At 42.0% G+C, this 16162-nt stretch overlaps 1 protein-coding gene across 1 annotated transcript in view; it reads left to right on the top strand.

Annotated features, from left to right (window-relative positions):
* pds5b (PDS5 cohesin associated factor B) overlaps positions 1-16162 on the top strand; it is a 63998-nt gene that overhangs the window by 26094 nt on the left and 21742 nt on the right. Inside the window, exons 7-16 of the mRNA XM_084073957.1 lie at positions 1575-1655; positions 4632-4772; positions 6626-6741; positions 7195-7289; positions 8141-8286; positions 10554-10705; positions 12878-12991; positions 14975-15056; positions 15563-15611; positions 15891-16030. Coding sequence (XP_083930083.1) covers positions 1575-1655; positions 4632-4772; positions 6626-6741; positions 7195-7289; positions 8141-8286; positions 10554-10705; positions 12878-12991; positions 14975-15056; positions 15563-15611; positions 15891-16030 — 1116 coding nt within the window. The remainder of the gene's footprint in view (positions 1-1574; positions 1656-4631; positions 4773-6625; positions 6742-7194; positions 7290-8140; positions 8287-10553; positions 10706-12877; positions 12992-14974; positions 15057-15562; positions 15612-15890; positions 16031-16162) is intronic.

Here is a 16162-nt window from a genome sequence, read left to right as displayed (position 1 = left end):
CTGATGGAGGAGAAAGGAACTGTTTGGAATAGCGTGTTCCTTCCACGCGCTACGTCCTACCGGGGAAACGCCCCGACAAGAAGGTCAGTTGGCTCTCATGCATTGAAGGAGGCATGAGCTCGGCCCTGGGCTCCCTAGGCTGGTGGGGGGGAGTGTAGCGCCCAGGATCACTTAGAAAATTGGCACCGGGTGAAAAAAAAGGGTTACAAAATCGTGGGATAAAAAAATATATATTATAATAATAAATCAGGCATAGCTAACTCCTAGAGTTCTCAAATTCTTCCCGGACCCGATGTTTTCTGGTTCCAAAAATCTTGTATAAATGTATGCTAATTAGCCGGACCGAGCCGAGCCTCGGGTTCAAAAAAAAAAAAAAAATCTATTACCCCCAAAAAAGAAATGTCAACCGCCCCTAGTGGCCGAAGGGTAAGGCCGATGGAAATGCCAGTGGATGCGTTGGATGCACTGGCGGAAATGGCCAGAACTCAAACATGGAAAATCGGCGAAAGTGGCCGTTTACAAGATGTTTTGGCCATTATCTCTGGAACGGAAGGTCCAATCTGCTCACTTCAAAGCTTATTGGATGCGTGACTTTGAGGACATTACATATTGACTTTTCGGGCCTAAAACTTATGGTAAGTGTTTGGGCCGACCCAGTTAGTGCCTTCATTTTCAGGCCCGTTGAGAACTCCACTAACTCCTACCTCTCAACCTAACCTCTAAAGACCTAATCCTGACCCCAACCTGAATACTTTTTCCTAATTGTAAACATATCTCTAAAAATCCATTCCTCTTGTGAGGACCAGGAAAATGGTTCCTCACAATGGCTATTTCTTAAATTCTACTATAGACTTACAGGGGACATTTGTCCTTCAAATGTATAGCAATTCAAGTACGCACGCACACACACACACACACACACACACACACACACACACACACACACACACACACACACACACACAGGCACACAGGCACACATAGTCCAACCACAGCTAGGATGTGTGTCCAGTCTCTCTCCCCCACAGAGTCAAAGGGTTCAGTAGCAAGCAGTTCATGCTCCTGAACTTCCATGCCCTGTAATTCAGTGAGACCCCTGCAGGTGAGAAGGGGTAACTACGGATCAGAGCATTAGCAGCAACACATGCTTCAAAGTGATTTCAACCCTTTCACCTGTTGTTGTTGTTGTTGGGCAGAAACCTTGTTGTGTTTCCGTATTTCAACTTAGGTTTTATTTTTGACTTCCTCACGCAACAAAATTATTGATAAAAAAAAAATATATATATTATGCAAATTAATGGGTGATTATTAAGGCCTATCATACGACACATATATCGTCTCTGTCGGGTGGAAGCCTCATATGTCCAAAACTGAAGAACACAAAAAGGAGAGAAATATGGAGAGATAAGAGGTTTCTGACCGACGACAACAATATGTAAGAAGACTGACGTCACAGACCAGCTTCCATTCACACGTGTGTAATTATTTATGGCTGCCATGTTCTTATTGTTGACCTTGTTTCAATGGTTTGTGCGTGTGTGTGTGTGTGTGTGTGTGTGTGTGTGTGTGTGTAGAATCTGAACAAGCAGGCGTACGACCTGGCCAAGGCTCTGCTGAAGAGGACCGCTCAGGCCATCGAACCCTACATCACGAACGTGAGACAACAAACCCATCAGTTTTCACAATGGACATATGAGTGGTGGTTGTGTGCTTTTTTTTTGTGTGTTTTGCTTTGTGTGCATGTGTTCATCATGCATGTACGTGAGGGAATGCACTGAGTTTGTAGGGGTCTGTCTAAGTGTGTATGTTAGACCAGCGGTTCTCAAACTTTTTCATGCCAAGGACCCCCAAAATGATATACTGTATATTTGGCCGCGGACCCCCATCTCAAAATATTTTCTTCCAGGAACCCCCAGAAGCAAAGATTTGAATTACAAATGTTCGCTTTAAATATAAGTTTTCACGATTTTTCCAAAAAAATAGCAGATCTACAAGCTCATAGCGCGGCACTCGGTGCCGCGCTATGAGCTTGTATATCTGCTATTTTTTTAATAGTCAAATTATAAAAGGTTAATGTGGTTAAAATTACTGTGATGCTGTATTAACACATTTTGCTGGGGACCCCCTGGAACCCCTACAAGGACCCCTGGGGGTCCCCGGACCCCACTTTGAGAACCAAGGTGTTAGACTGACCTATAACGATTTTAGACTGGAAAAAGTTACTGATTACTTAATGTGGTGGCTGATATAGTGAAAAGAGACCTTTTCCTATTTTGTGATTCAATGACTATGGAAATAGAGATGTCCCAATACCCTTTTTTTCCTTCACAGTACCGATTCCGATAACCCATAACTTGCGTCGATACCGATGTACCGATCCGATACCAGTGTGTAATTTCAACAAATCTAGGGCTGTGGTTCTCAAAGTGGGGTCCAGGGACCATCTGTGTTCCTTGAGGAGGTTCCAAGGATCCATTTGATTCCATTTGTACAGAGTTATGGGGATCCTTGAAATTAAAAGGTTTGAGAACCACTGATTCCATTAGTAATTGTTAAAGTTAGTAAAATAATAATAAATGTAAATAGTACAGTAAGGGTATGAAACAGTCACGCAACTTCAACTGAAGCATTCAAAGTATTTATTTTCGCGTGATTAATTGACATGGTATTGGAGTGGCATAGACTGCTATACTCGCCGATACCAGCATTTTAAGCAGTATCGGCAGCTTTTCCGATACTGGTATCGGTATCGGAAACAACTCTATATGGAAATATGCAAATTTACTCGGAATAGAAAGCTGCTTTCTTAAAATCTTCCTCCAGACACATTGTATAACATGGTTTCCCCGCATAAAAAGAAAAAACAAACAAAACTTTGTAAGTACGTCTACTCTTTCTCCCTCATTGAGAAATGTTGGATCTATATGAATACTAAAATATTAAAATAACACAACCTCAGCAGCTCGCCTGCTACCCGCTGCCCAAAAGCAAAGTAATTTCAGGTTTCAGCAAGTGGCTTCTTTGCATATTGTACCATGATAGGAATGTAGGATTGGTGACATCACACAGTTGGTTCAGATTTTAAGTAGTGCAGAGAATCTCTCCAACATCTAGTTACATGCGTCTGTATGGTCAAAGTCATGTCTCTAAAGCTAGCTCTGCATCGTACCGACGTCGGGGGCAGAAGATGTTGGAAATCGTCTTTTTCCAAGCGACATTACAGGAAAACAAGCCCAAAGTCCCTTATAATAAGCAGACCTGGCAACACTGGCAGGCTACTGCTGTCCTGTCGGCCGACAGTTTGCAATAGTTTGTGCAGAATCTTTTTACTTCCGACTACAACAGACTGCCAGTCTGTTGTAGTAGGAAGTTTGGTGGAGAGCCACCTTAGAGGAGTTGACTAACAATGTTTTTGAGTGGAGGGGGGACTTTAGACAATGCAAGTTTATTTATATAGCATTTTTCATATTTAACCCCTTATGACCTGAGGCGATTCTACAAATGCCTTCTAAATTGTGACAAAATGTTTTGTACTAGGAAGGGACACCCAGAAGAGAAGATTCGTGTTAAAAAAAAAGACACCATGGGGCTGTAAAGACACCTTTAACAGTAGTGGAGTCTATACTGAAGATGAATCCTGCTGAGACATAAGTCCTTTTAATCTTTGATATATTCTTAAGGTGATAGCAGGCTGACTTTGTAACGGTCTTGTTAATGGGGCTGTTTAAATTCAGCTCTGAATGACTACGCTAAGATTTCTGGCTTGGGTTGTGGGTTTTTTAACTACTTTAAAGCAATCAATGCTCATGAAACTAATGCAAATACTGGCCTGTTATATCGACTGGCCGATACATCAGTCTGGCTCTAGTTTGTGAGAGTGTGTCTGAAGACAGAAGGAGGAGATAAAGAACTATATATATTCTGAACCTGTACTGTACCAAGGTTATAATGGATTTGGATTTTTCCATTAATTTCATAGTTTTAGTTTGTTTTGAATATTTCTTTCTAATTCAGTAATAAAAAATAAAACTAATTCAGTTTGAATTAGTTTCTAGAGCGGATTTGCTAATAGTTTTAGTTCGTTTTTATTCATTTTATTGTTGGTTTGTTAGTTTTATACTTTCCCTAGATGATAGTGAAGTGACAATTTAAGGACTTTCAAGACCTTTTTAATACCTAAAAAGAAAGAAAAGAAAAAGGCCATTACTGCATCAAAAGTAATCAACAAACTATACTATAAAAACTGGTCAAACGTTCGCCAAATTGTCAAATAATATAAGAAACAAGCAAAAAAAAAAAAAATTGCAGATCTACAAGCTTGTAGATTTGCTATTTTCACAATTTGTATCTGAAGAACAGTTAAACAAAATGTAATGCCTCATCTCCTACATTCCAAGTGCTTGTCAGGGTGGGGTGTTTAAATATGAATATTTTGGGGGGTCCCCAGTTCAAATATGTTTATTTTTGGGGGGTCGTGGCCTGAAAAGGTTTAGAACCACTGCTGTAGTAGAAGGTGCTGAGGTGTTCACTTCATGTCATTCAGACACTATTCTTTTAGCATCCCACTGTGAGACGGGCAGCTTTGTGAGTCCTTGTCTTATCCTCTCCCCTCTTATCTCTGTCTCCATCAGTTCTTCAACCAGGTGCTGATGCTGGGGAAGACGTCCGTCAGTGACCTGTCGGAGCACGTGTTTGATCTGATCCTAGAGCTGTACAACATCGACAGTCACCTCCTGCTGTCTGTGCTGCCCCAGCTGGAGTTCAAACTCAAGGTAAGGTCTTCACTTGTAAGAACTGTTTTACACTTGATCGTACGCCAATGTTTGTGTGTGTGTGTTATGGGCGGAAATTGCTAGGTACCTTACGATTATTGCGATTTGCGATGCATTGCGATTACTTTACTTCCATTATCTTAAAAAAGTCCCTTTTTGTAAAATAATACTGACTTATAACAAAGGCTTCTCAATATTCTGATAACCAACCAAAATCTGGCTGCTGCTCTGTGCAATTAGCAATATGATGATTAAAAAAAAGAAAACAAAAAAGAAAATAATAATAATAATCGTTTTTTTTTACATTTGTGAATCGATTCATAATCGTCCATGTCAGCATCGCGATTAATCTATGAATCGAGTTTATTTTCCACCCCTAGTGTGTGTGTGTGGGGAAAATAGCCGATCTGTAAGCTCACATTTAATCAAGTAGGGCGTTAATTTATGAAAAAAACACAAAAAGTTAGAATATGGAGATACGCCGTTTCTGCTCGAACAGCAGCAATATATATCTATGGCAGCAGTAGTACTAAGACATTGTCATACTAGTTGCAATAGTAGCAGCAGGGATAGTGGTAGCAGTAGCATTAGGCTTTGCGATAATAGTAATAACAGTATTGGTAAAAAAAAAAAAGAGCAGCAGCAACAACAATATTCGTCCTTTTATTATTCCTGTGTGTGTGTGTGTGTGTGTGTGTGTGTGTGTGTGTGTGTGTGTGTTTTATGGGCATAATGATGCCTCAGCAGCACTGTGCTGTGCTGTGATGGATCAGTCTCATTAACTGTTAGCAGAGAGCCTACTGCATCACCACAGTCTGTGTCTCAAGTTGCTTTTCCACTGCATGATGCTATACCTGCTCCGCTCAACTCCAGTCTGCTAATAGCTTTACTGTGTTTTATTCCACTAAATGCTACCTAATCCACTGGTTGTCAAACTTGTTCCATGTCAAGGACCCCCAAAATGATGTGTATTTTGCAGAGGACCCCATCTGAACAGGTTTTGTTTTGTGCCAGGGGACTCCAGAAAGAGAAGATTTGTTAAAAAATCTAAACAAAAAAAACATACATTTTAGGTATTTTTCAAAAATGTACCAAAATAGCAGATGTATATATTAACTACTTTTGCTGGGGACCCCCCTGGAACCCCAGATCTACAAGCTCACAACGCGTTGTGAGCTTGTAGATCTGCTATTTTCAAAATGTGTTGTACTTTTACTTTTGGCATTTAAGTACATTTTGATACCAATACTTTTGTACTTTTACTCAAGTAAATTCTGAATTCCGAACTTTTACTTGTAACTGAGTACTTATACGTTGCAGTATTGATACTTTTACTTAAGTAAAACATTTTGACTACTTTTCCCACCACTGGTCTGGCCATGCCAAGCTAGTAGCATGTGGTGGGAACGTGCCGTAACACTCCATCTCCTCTATGTACCCGTGTGTCTGTCTAACGACCTCCTTTACATGCTCTGTCTGTCTGATTAACACACCACTTCATTTACATAATGCCATATCATTCCTTTTTTCTGTCCTCTGCGTTAGTGGCCTCTTTCCGTCCTTGCATTGTCATCTGCATTCATTTACATTCATCTTCTCGCTCTCTCTCTCTCTCTCTCTCGCGCTCTCTCTCTCGCTCTCTTCTGATTGATAGATGAAACTGCTTCCCTTTATGAGCTATGAAAATGATACGGCGGCTCACATCATGCATGTGGATCACTTGTTATAGCTGTCAGCTTCACATCTCTTTCTTTCCTCTCTCTCCCCATCTCTCTCTCCTTTCCCTCTCATCTCCCCCCTCTCTTTTCTTACTCTATCTCTTCTCTCTCTCTCCTATTCTCTCTCTCTCTCAGAGTAATGATAATGATGAGAGGCTGCAGGTGGTCAAGTTGTTGGCCAAGATGTTTGGAGCCAAGGACTCTGAGTTGGCGTCACAGAACAAACCTCTGTGGCAGTGCTACCTGGGCAGGTGGGCATCACTCACTCTGTGTGTGTGTGTGTGTGTGTGTGTGTGTGTGTGTGTGTGTGTGTGTCGGAGAGAAAAGCAAATCTTAACATGCATGATGAGAGAACACAGGACTTTATTCTGGTAGTACTGCTAAAGTCGAGCTTACGGGTGTGTGTTTGTGCGTATGTATGTTACTGTATATCTAAGTGTGTGTGTATCGTGAGAGAGAATGCAGGGCATGTAGTTTGGTTCTATTTCATCCCTGCTGACCCCCAGAGGTGGTGCTTTAAAGCAATGAATATTCCAAATGCGCATGCGCAGGGGAATATTCAGTGCTTTAAAGCATTGGAAATTCATAGAACCGTAATTACATTCATAACTTTGGTTGTAGCAGCGTGTGTGTGTGTGTGTGTGTCTGTGTGTTTGTGTGTTGTGCCAAGGTGCTCAGAGTGATCTCTGTTTGTGTTCCAACAGGTTCAATGACATCCACGTTCCCATCAGACTGGAGTGTGTCAAGTTTGCCAGTCACTGTTTAATGAACCACCCAGACCTGGCTAAAGACCTCACAGGTATAGCATTTACACACACACACGCACAGCCACACACACACACACACACACACACACACACACGTTTGTATTACTATACTAGTGAGGGCATCCACATTTTTGGACGATTTTATAAATACTATTTTTAACTGCAAGTCTAAAGCCGAAAAATTGCGTTGCGACACATTGTGAGCTTTTACATCAGCACATTTTTGGTGCATGACACTGGCGCGCAACTAAGTATAAATCATGTTTAACTCGTAATTCCAACCCCTAAATCCAACCCCAAGATGAATCTTTTTCTAATTCTAAACGTATGTCAAAAAATCTATTTTCAACCAAAAAGGAATGATAATAATAACTTTATTTATATAGCGCCTTTAGAAACAAGCAGTAAAATCAATTCTAAAACTCACAGGTAACCCAGTGAAGGGCCGCAAGGACTGGTGTAATGTGCTCACCTCTCTTTGTGTGGGTCAGGAGCCTGGCAGCTGCGTTTTGTATCAGTTGCAGTTTTTGCATATTTCGCTTTCTGATCCCTGAATAAAGTGCATTGCAATAGTCAAGTCTGGAGGGGATAAAAGCGTGGATGACCTTTTCTAGGTCTGCAGCTGTAACAAAAGAACCATTTCTCTCGTGAGGATCAGGCAAATGGTCCTCACAACGTCTTATTTCCCAAATTCCACCATACTTTTGGGGACGTTCAATTGTACTAATACAAACACGCATGCACACACACACACACACACACACACACACACTTGGCAAAATACCTTAACCTCAAGATCTGTACAATACAGACGCCCACACACAAACACACACCCCTCTACAAGTGCACCGTCCCACCTCGTCTGTTTGGTCTTTTCCCACAGAATACCTCAAGGTCAGGTCACATGACCCGGAGGAGGCCATCCGCCATGACGTCATCGTCTCCATAGTAACGGCCGCCAAGAAGGACCTGGCGCTGGTGAACGACGCCCTGCTGAACTTTGTCAAAGAGAGGACCCTGGACAAGAGAGTGAGTTGTGTGTGTGTGTGTGTGTGTGCGTGTGTGTGTGTTTGTGTACACACACGCAAAAAGTTATTATTTGAAAGAATTTAATCCATTATAATCCATATATATATGTCAGGGGTCGTGCTAGGATTTTAATCTGCCGGTCCCAATGTCCGGAAGGATTCAAATTTATCGGACATCTGACAAAAATAACGGTCATAATTATTTTTATGCATTAATGACAAGCAGGTGCGTAAATACAGCCTAACACTTAGGCCTAAAGCATTATATTTTGGATTGAGCTATTTGAACATGAACCATCATAATATACACATTTTATATAGCAGGGTCATCTTACACAAATACATTAATTACCTACATTACCATTTGCACATGCTGCGTGCGTAATGGTTTCTCAATAATCAATTGCATTTGAATGCATTTTCTAATCAAAGGGCACTGCACAAAATTGGGCATTTCAGATTAATCCTTCATAACGTGGCTCAGCTGACCTGTTAGGGCAATTATAGACCACTACTCACTCACAGGAGGTTATAGCTACTGTATTGTTAGACAGTGGATGCCGTCCGTGCGTAGTTGGGACAGCCGTGGGAAAGTTGATGAGTTGTGAGAATCTTGTCGTCTCCTCATAGAACTATTCAGTTCAAAGTGGTAACGTTTTAACGTGTCCACCTCATAGAGTTAAAAATAGGTCCACGATTATGATTAACGTCGGGTTTCACCTCGATGCCATAGTTGCAGTAGCCTAAGCTGTGGAGTGTATTTACGCATCTGTGTTGGATGTTTCATCTTCAACCTGCACTGTTATTAAACTGTAGGGGCAACTTGCCAACTTAACTTTACTCACAAGTGCCCTTGTAGTAACCAAGTATCTGTGACATATTCTAACTCGTAATGATACAACTTGTGTGTGACTGACTGTTAAATACACAACTTTATATAATGTAACTTGTAACCGGACCGCGGTCTGACTGCCGAGACCGCTGGCTACGCAGCAGCAGAAGCAACAACTACGCAGCAGCAATAACAACTCTCTTCTTCCTGTTGTACCTTCACAATAAAGTGTCTCCCATTTAGCGGCTAATGCAGCACATTTTACACTGGTTATTATTAACAGGGAATAGGTGTATTTAAACAGCGTGTGACAGACTCTTTTTTTCTACCTCTCTATCTCTCTCCCAGAAACACACGCACACTGTTAAGAGAGAGAGAAAGAGAGAGAAAGAGCGAGCGAGAGAGAGAGAGAGAGAGCTTGCAAAGCAGAGGATTTGAAATGTGCCTAATTTGCGGTGATAATTAATGAACTGCCGTGTCATTATCAACCGGTCAGGATGTCCGGAGAGATTTATTTTTTCCGGTCTTTGTCATAAAAAATCGTTCAAAACCGGCAATTATCGGACTAACACAACCTCTGATATATGTATATGTTTTAAAGCAAACATTTGTAACTCTGATCTGTGCTTCTGGGGGTCCCTGGAACAATATGTTTTGAGATGGGGGAAGTCCCCGGCCAAATACATATCATGTTGGGGGTCCTTGACAAGGAAAAGTTGGAGCACCACTGATATAGCAACATACTGTTAGGATTTAGAAAACATTTTTAGATATGTATTTGGCCGCAGACGTCCCATCTCAAAATGTTTTGTTCAGGGACCACCCAGATGCAAATCACTTGTATTTTATGTTTTAAATAGCAGACCTACAAGCTCATAGCGCTCATAGCACAGGTGCTATGAGCTTGTACAGTATATCTGCTATTTTTTAATAGCCAAAGAAATCTAAAATGACACGGATGCGTTCTCGGTCTTGAAGGAGCATTTCACCCCTGGAAGAACTTACAGTCACTCAATGTTAATAATATTTGTAGTAGATAACAGTAGCAAAATTTGAAATTTGCACCCTATGGCTAGAAAAATATAGAAGTCTGTGTGTTTGACTGGGGTTTGACTGGACTGCTGCATTACTACTGGGGCACTGCCCTTCCTTGTGGGGAGGGCAGACTGTGTGGGGGTGTGGTCTACATTGTAGTCAGGAAATAAGGTGAGATAAAGAGACTATGAGTCAAATGACTCATCTCTGAGGATATGGATAAAAATCTAAAATCTAAATCTAAAAATACACAAAAAACACACCAGGATCATGTTTATGGGTCCTAGACCTAGATACAAATAGGGGTTTGATGCAAAATCGGCGAAATGTCCCGTTAATGGGTTAAAACAAGAATACAATATAACATGACTTTCCCCCTCTCCTCTCTCTCTGTGTGGTAGTGGCGTGTGCGTAAGGAGGCCATGATGGGCCTGGCGTCCATATACAGGAAGTACTCCCTGCAAGGGGAAGGAGGCAGGGAGGCGTCCAAACAGATCTCCTGGATCAAAGACAAACTGCTCCACATCTACTACCAGAACTCCATTGACGACAGGTACACTGTGTGTGGGTGGGTGTGTGTGTGTGTGTGTGTGCGCGCGTCTGCGTGCGCGCGAGAGAGAGCGAATGCTCAAATTCTGCCCGGACACGACGTTTCGGGCAAAGCCCAAAATCTATGCTAATTACTCGGGCTGGGCCGAGCCTCGGGTTCTGTGAAAAAAAATCTATAAAAATCTGCTATCCCCAAAAAATAAATTTCAACTTCCCCTAGCGGCCTAATGGCAAGGCCGACGAGAAATGGCAGTGGATGTGTGGGATGCAACTCAAAGTGAACTTTGTACTTGGGTATCTAGTTTGTCACCGTCCCGACTTTCCTAGCCCGAAAATGGGCGATCAAAAATTGGTGAAAGTGGCCGTTTTCAAGATGTTTTGCCCATTATCTCTGGAACGGAAGGTCCAATCTGCTCAATCAGTTCAAAGCTTGTTGGATGCGTGACTTTGAGGACATTAAGCACATAATGACACCTTTTCAGGTTTTTCGAGTTTTCAGACCTAAAAGTATGGTAATTGTTCGGGCCGGCCCTGTTAGTTTCTCAACGGGCCTTAATTTTCAGGCCCGTTGAGAACTCTAATGCAGAAGGAGAGAGAACGAGAGAGAGCGTGTGTGTGTGTGCGCGTGCGGATGCAGAAGGAGAGAGATGGTATGCATGAAGAGGGATAGAGTGCGTATACGCATGCAGAGGAAGAGAGTGTGTGTGTGTTACTGGATTTCTACCAAATACAGTGTATAGTGTATGGCATATTACAACAGCATGACATATTATGACTGTTCTCTCTCCAAGTTTCAGTCCTGCTGCTGCAGAGCTTCATAGTTTGATTACAGTTATCTGTGTTACGGTAACAAGATCAACAGATTGAACCCGCGATGTGAGACAAGACGGGTTGATGAGGTTAGACATGACAGACAGACTGATAGAGATGTCAAGCTATCAAGGGAGTATATTAAAGAAGTCTAATGTATAATAACAGGAGAAAGGGGCTGGCGAGTAATGAGGAAAGCAGAGCTTCTGCTCGAAAGCCAGTAGAGTGAGTGTGTGTGTGTGTGTGTGTGTGTGTGTGTGTGTGTGTGTGTGTGTGTGTGGCCTTGTATTACTACCAGAGGTTCGGCCCGCTACACAGCCCTCACTTCTAGTAGCGTGTCCCGTGTGTCTAGTAGCCTAGAATATAGGCTGTATACTGCGCTACACAGCGAAAATATAATTTGCACTGAGAAGATAATAGCTACAAACTGCGTTATACTCCCGACCTGTGGGAGGCAGCAAAGTGCCGTAAGGCATGCAGTGTGGAGGAAAGTACATGAAGAAGAAGGATAGTCGCGCTACTGAGGCAAAAATATGGCCCAAAACAACAAATCCAAATGTATTCTGATCAATGAAAAGTACACAATCTCATGTCAAGGTCCATTTATTTATTTGGCATTTGAGCCACGGACCACCATTTGATGAGATTTAGACTCTCAGACCCAAAACTTAGAATATTTTGTTATCGTTGGATGAGATTTTGTCCGCAATTCCATGCTGTATTGATGTGGCATAGGAGAGAGACGTTGATCAAAAAAACATTTATTTAATCAAGTAATGCAGACGTTTAACAATAATTTAACTCTTGAGAGCATAAAATGAAACCACATGGACCCATTTGGTTTCATTATACGCTCTCAAGAGTTCAAGATCTACCTAATATGGGTTCTTTTGGTTACCAACTCGCCATCATTTAGCTGGGGACCACCTGGAACCCCCTCAAGGACCACTGGTGGTCCCCGGACCACTGGTTGAGAACCACTGTGCTGGAACATAGCTGCAACATAGCAGAGAAAACGATAATATACCAAACTCCGCCCCGCCCCTGTAAGGCGATTTGTAGAATTAGAAATATACCACATTTCCCCACACGTATAGTAGCATTTGAGAAGTAAGACATTGTGAGGAATATTTTCCTGATCCTCACAAGATAAATGGATGTTTTATGGTTTAAAAAAGGAGAAAATAATAGTGTTAGTTGACAATTAGGACGCGTTGTAAGCTTGTAGATAGTTATTTTAAGATTAAAGAGTATTTGAGGCGGTCAAACGAGCGAGAGAACACACATTTTCAAACTTTCAGAAAATCCTAATGATCTGGTATATTTCATAAAAGGCTAAAGCCGCTCACTGCTTTGATCCATGCAGGCTGCTGGTGGAGCGTATCTTCGCTCAGTTCATGGTTCCTCACAACCTGGAGACCTCAGAGAGGATGAAGTGTCTGTACTACCTGTACGCTACGCTGGACACCAACGCTGTCAAGTAAGACGCGCGCGCACACACACACACACACACACACACACACACACACACACACACACACACACACACGTACGTACAAAACACACACAAAAACAGAACAACCAGGTGCTCACAGGAGATATAAAAAGGTAACAATAGTTAAAAGTTTCAATGGTGCTTTCACGGATCAAACAGGATCAAACATGTGAATAAAACAGATGACCCGGGCACTCAGGAGTTGTTTTTTCACACTTGTACTTATACGTTTACATGTCGTCTCTGTCGGGTGGAAACCTCATATGTCAGAAAACTGAAATACTTTTCAGAATTATAATTCAAAAGTAGAGCTTTTTTTGAGCTTGTAGATCTGCTATTTCTGCTACTTTGTGCGACACTGTAGTATGACCAAGTACAGCATTAATTTACCCCCTCCCTCCCCCAAAACAAAGTTAAAGTTAAAACTTAAAATATTGAGATGAGAGGTTACTGCCTGACAGCAAAGCTATGAAATAGTTAAACACACACACACACACACACACACACACACACACACACACACACACACACACACACACACACACACACACACACACACACACACACACACACACACACACACACACTCTTTTGCATAATCACATCAGAAGACATCTAAACATTGCTCAATGAGAACATGGTGTTTTTAAACCCTTGTATCTTAACCACATAAGATATGGTTGACCGGAGTCCCTCAGGGCTATGTACTAGTGTATTTTAGGTTTTCTGTTATCGTGGGAAAGCTATTTTTCTGCAAAAGCTTTACCCACAATACAGATGCTGGGGTTTATAAGTAGTTATCAACTGGACCATGATTTCATGCCCCTGACCAATCAAATGTGTTTACATGCACAGTGTCGTTTCTACTCCCACACTCACCCTGCTCTCTCTGACACACACCTACATGCTTTCTCACTTCTCCTGCTGTCTCCCTTTTTATCTACACTCTCTCTTATCTCTCCCTCCCTCCCTTTATCTCCTCATTCTTTCTCCACTCTTTCCCTCATCTGTCGGGTGTCCCTCTTTTTGCTTGTACAGTTCCCGTTCTCGGCCCCCCGCCCACTTGCGGCCCGACACACACATTTAAAACGCACACACACACACACACACACACACACACAGACACGCGCACACACACAATTGTAGAGCTTCAGCTGATAAAGTAACTACATGTAACTAAAGAGATTGCACATAGTCATATACAGTACATGTCAACAAGCCACTCACTTTATAGCCTTGTATAATACAATTATATACATTGGAATATATTGCGTACACTTCATCTATCAGACAAGCTAAGCATAGTTCATTTGTCTCCATGCATGCAGGGACTGCTGATTAAATTACTGTGATGACAGAGATAATTATGTTTAAAATATGTATTGTATTTATATGTGGACTGAATATGATGTAATTCAGACACACCTCAATACCTCTGTTGTATACATTGGCAAAGAAGCAGTGCCGTGTTGCGGGACTGTCGGGCCGTGAGTCGGGGGGGGGCAAGAACGGGAACTCTACGAGGGAAAAAGAGGGATGCATCCCTCTCTCTCAATTCAATTCCATTCAAAGGAGCTTTATTGGCATGAGAAAACGTTTGCCAAAGCAAAAGTGGAACAAAACAAACAAAACAATGCATGTACAATTAAATAGGAATAAAGAAATGTGCTAACTGTGTTACATTGCAACTTAGAGGGAAGAACTTTCTTACGAAACTTGTGCATTTTCTGTCATATAGGAAAGGTCAGCTTGGTAGAAACCTTTGAAACAGTTGACAGCAGTGTTTCAATGTTTTTCATTGACTTGCTGTAAAATCTACAAATGGCAGCAATTTATTCAAATGTAATCAAAGGTAGTTGCTCTGTTCTATGTACCAAGGTTATTTGGTGTAAACAGTGCAGGAATGCGCACAATGATTTGCAGTGCTTATTAAGGTGGTTGTATTCTCTCTCTCGCTCTCTCTCTCAGGGCTCTGAATGAGATGTGGAAATGTCAGAACATGTTGAGACATCATGTCAAAGACCTGCTGGACCTTGTCAAACAGCCCAAGGTAACACTGCTCTACATGCTAGATCTGATCACAGGGATCAGTGGGTTACTCATTACCTATGTCAAAGTTTCCCTCAATTAACTAGGCCCGTTTAGGACCATTACGCGCGCGCGCGCGCACACACACACACACACACACACACACACACACACACACACACACACACACACACACACACACACACACACACACACACACACACACACACACACACACACACACACACACACACACACACACACACACACACACACTGCTGATTAGGGTGAAAGTCACATTTAGAGTGGCTTGGGTTTTATTCAATTTTCTTTATAGATTTGGACTAAAGTACAGTATTAGACATGAAATAAGTCAACTTGTACAAACTAAAAATCATGTTTTTTTTAAAAATCAGTTTTAAAATGTTTCAATAGTCTATAACACAAGAGCATGTGTAAAGGGAAGGTGTCTGATTAATGTTCTTAAATATGTCTTGTGTGTGTCTGTGTGTTCAATATCACGTCTAGTCGGAAACCACCAGCAAGGCTGTGTTCGCCAAGGTGATGGTGATCACAAGTAAGTCGCACGCACGCACGCACGCACACACACACACACACACACACACACACACACACACACACACACACACACACACACACACACACACACACACACACACACACACACACACACACACACACACACACACGCTTGCGTGAGCGCACACACACTGTAGTTGAAAAGCTGCATTACAGATGACACAGTGAAATCTTCTTTGTATATTATAAATAAAGAAATTTATCAAATGTATTACAAATGTGTTATTTTTAACTGTGTGTGTGTGTATGTGTGTAGAGAACCTTCCAGACCCAGGTAAGGCCCAGGACTTTGTGAAGAAGCTGGCCCAGGTGCTGGATGACGACGAGAGGATCCGAGACCAACTGGAGACCCTGGTCAGCCCGGCCTGCTCCTGTAAACAGGCTGAAGTGTGTGTGGTGAGTCTGGTTTAAACCATTAACCACTTAAACCCTGTGTACCTTTGTTGACCGGGGGGCGTCGACCAGAGCTCTATACTAGGCCACCTCCTTTTTTCCCCCCTAAACACTGAATCACTTCGGTGAAAATAG

The sequence above is a fragment of the Gymnoscopelus microlampas genome (genome assembly GCF_963454915.1).
Source record: "Gymnoscopelus microlampas genome assembly, chromosome: 12".
NCBI lineage: Eukaryota > Metazoa > Chordata > Actinopteri > Myctophiformes > Myctophidae > Gymnoscopelus > Gymnoscopelus microlampas.
The sequence above is the reverse complement of the archived record's forward strand: the minus strand, read 5'-3'. Positions and strand labels throughout refer to the sequence as shown.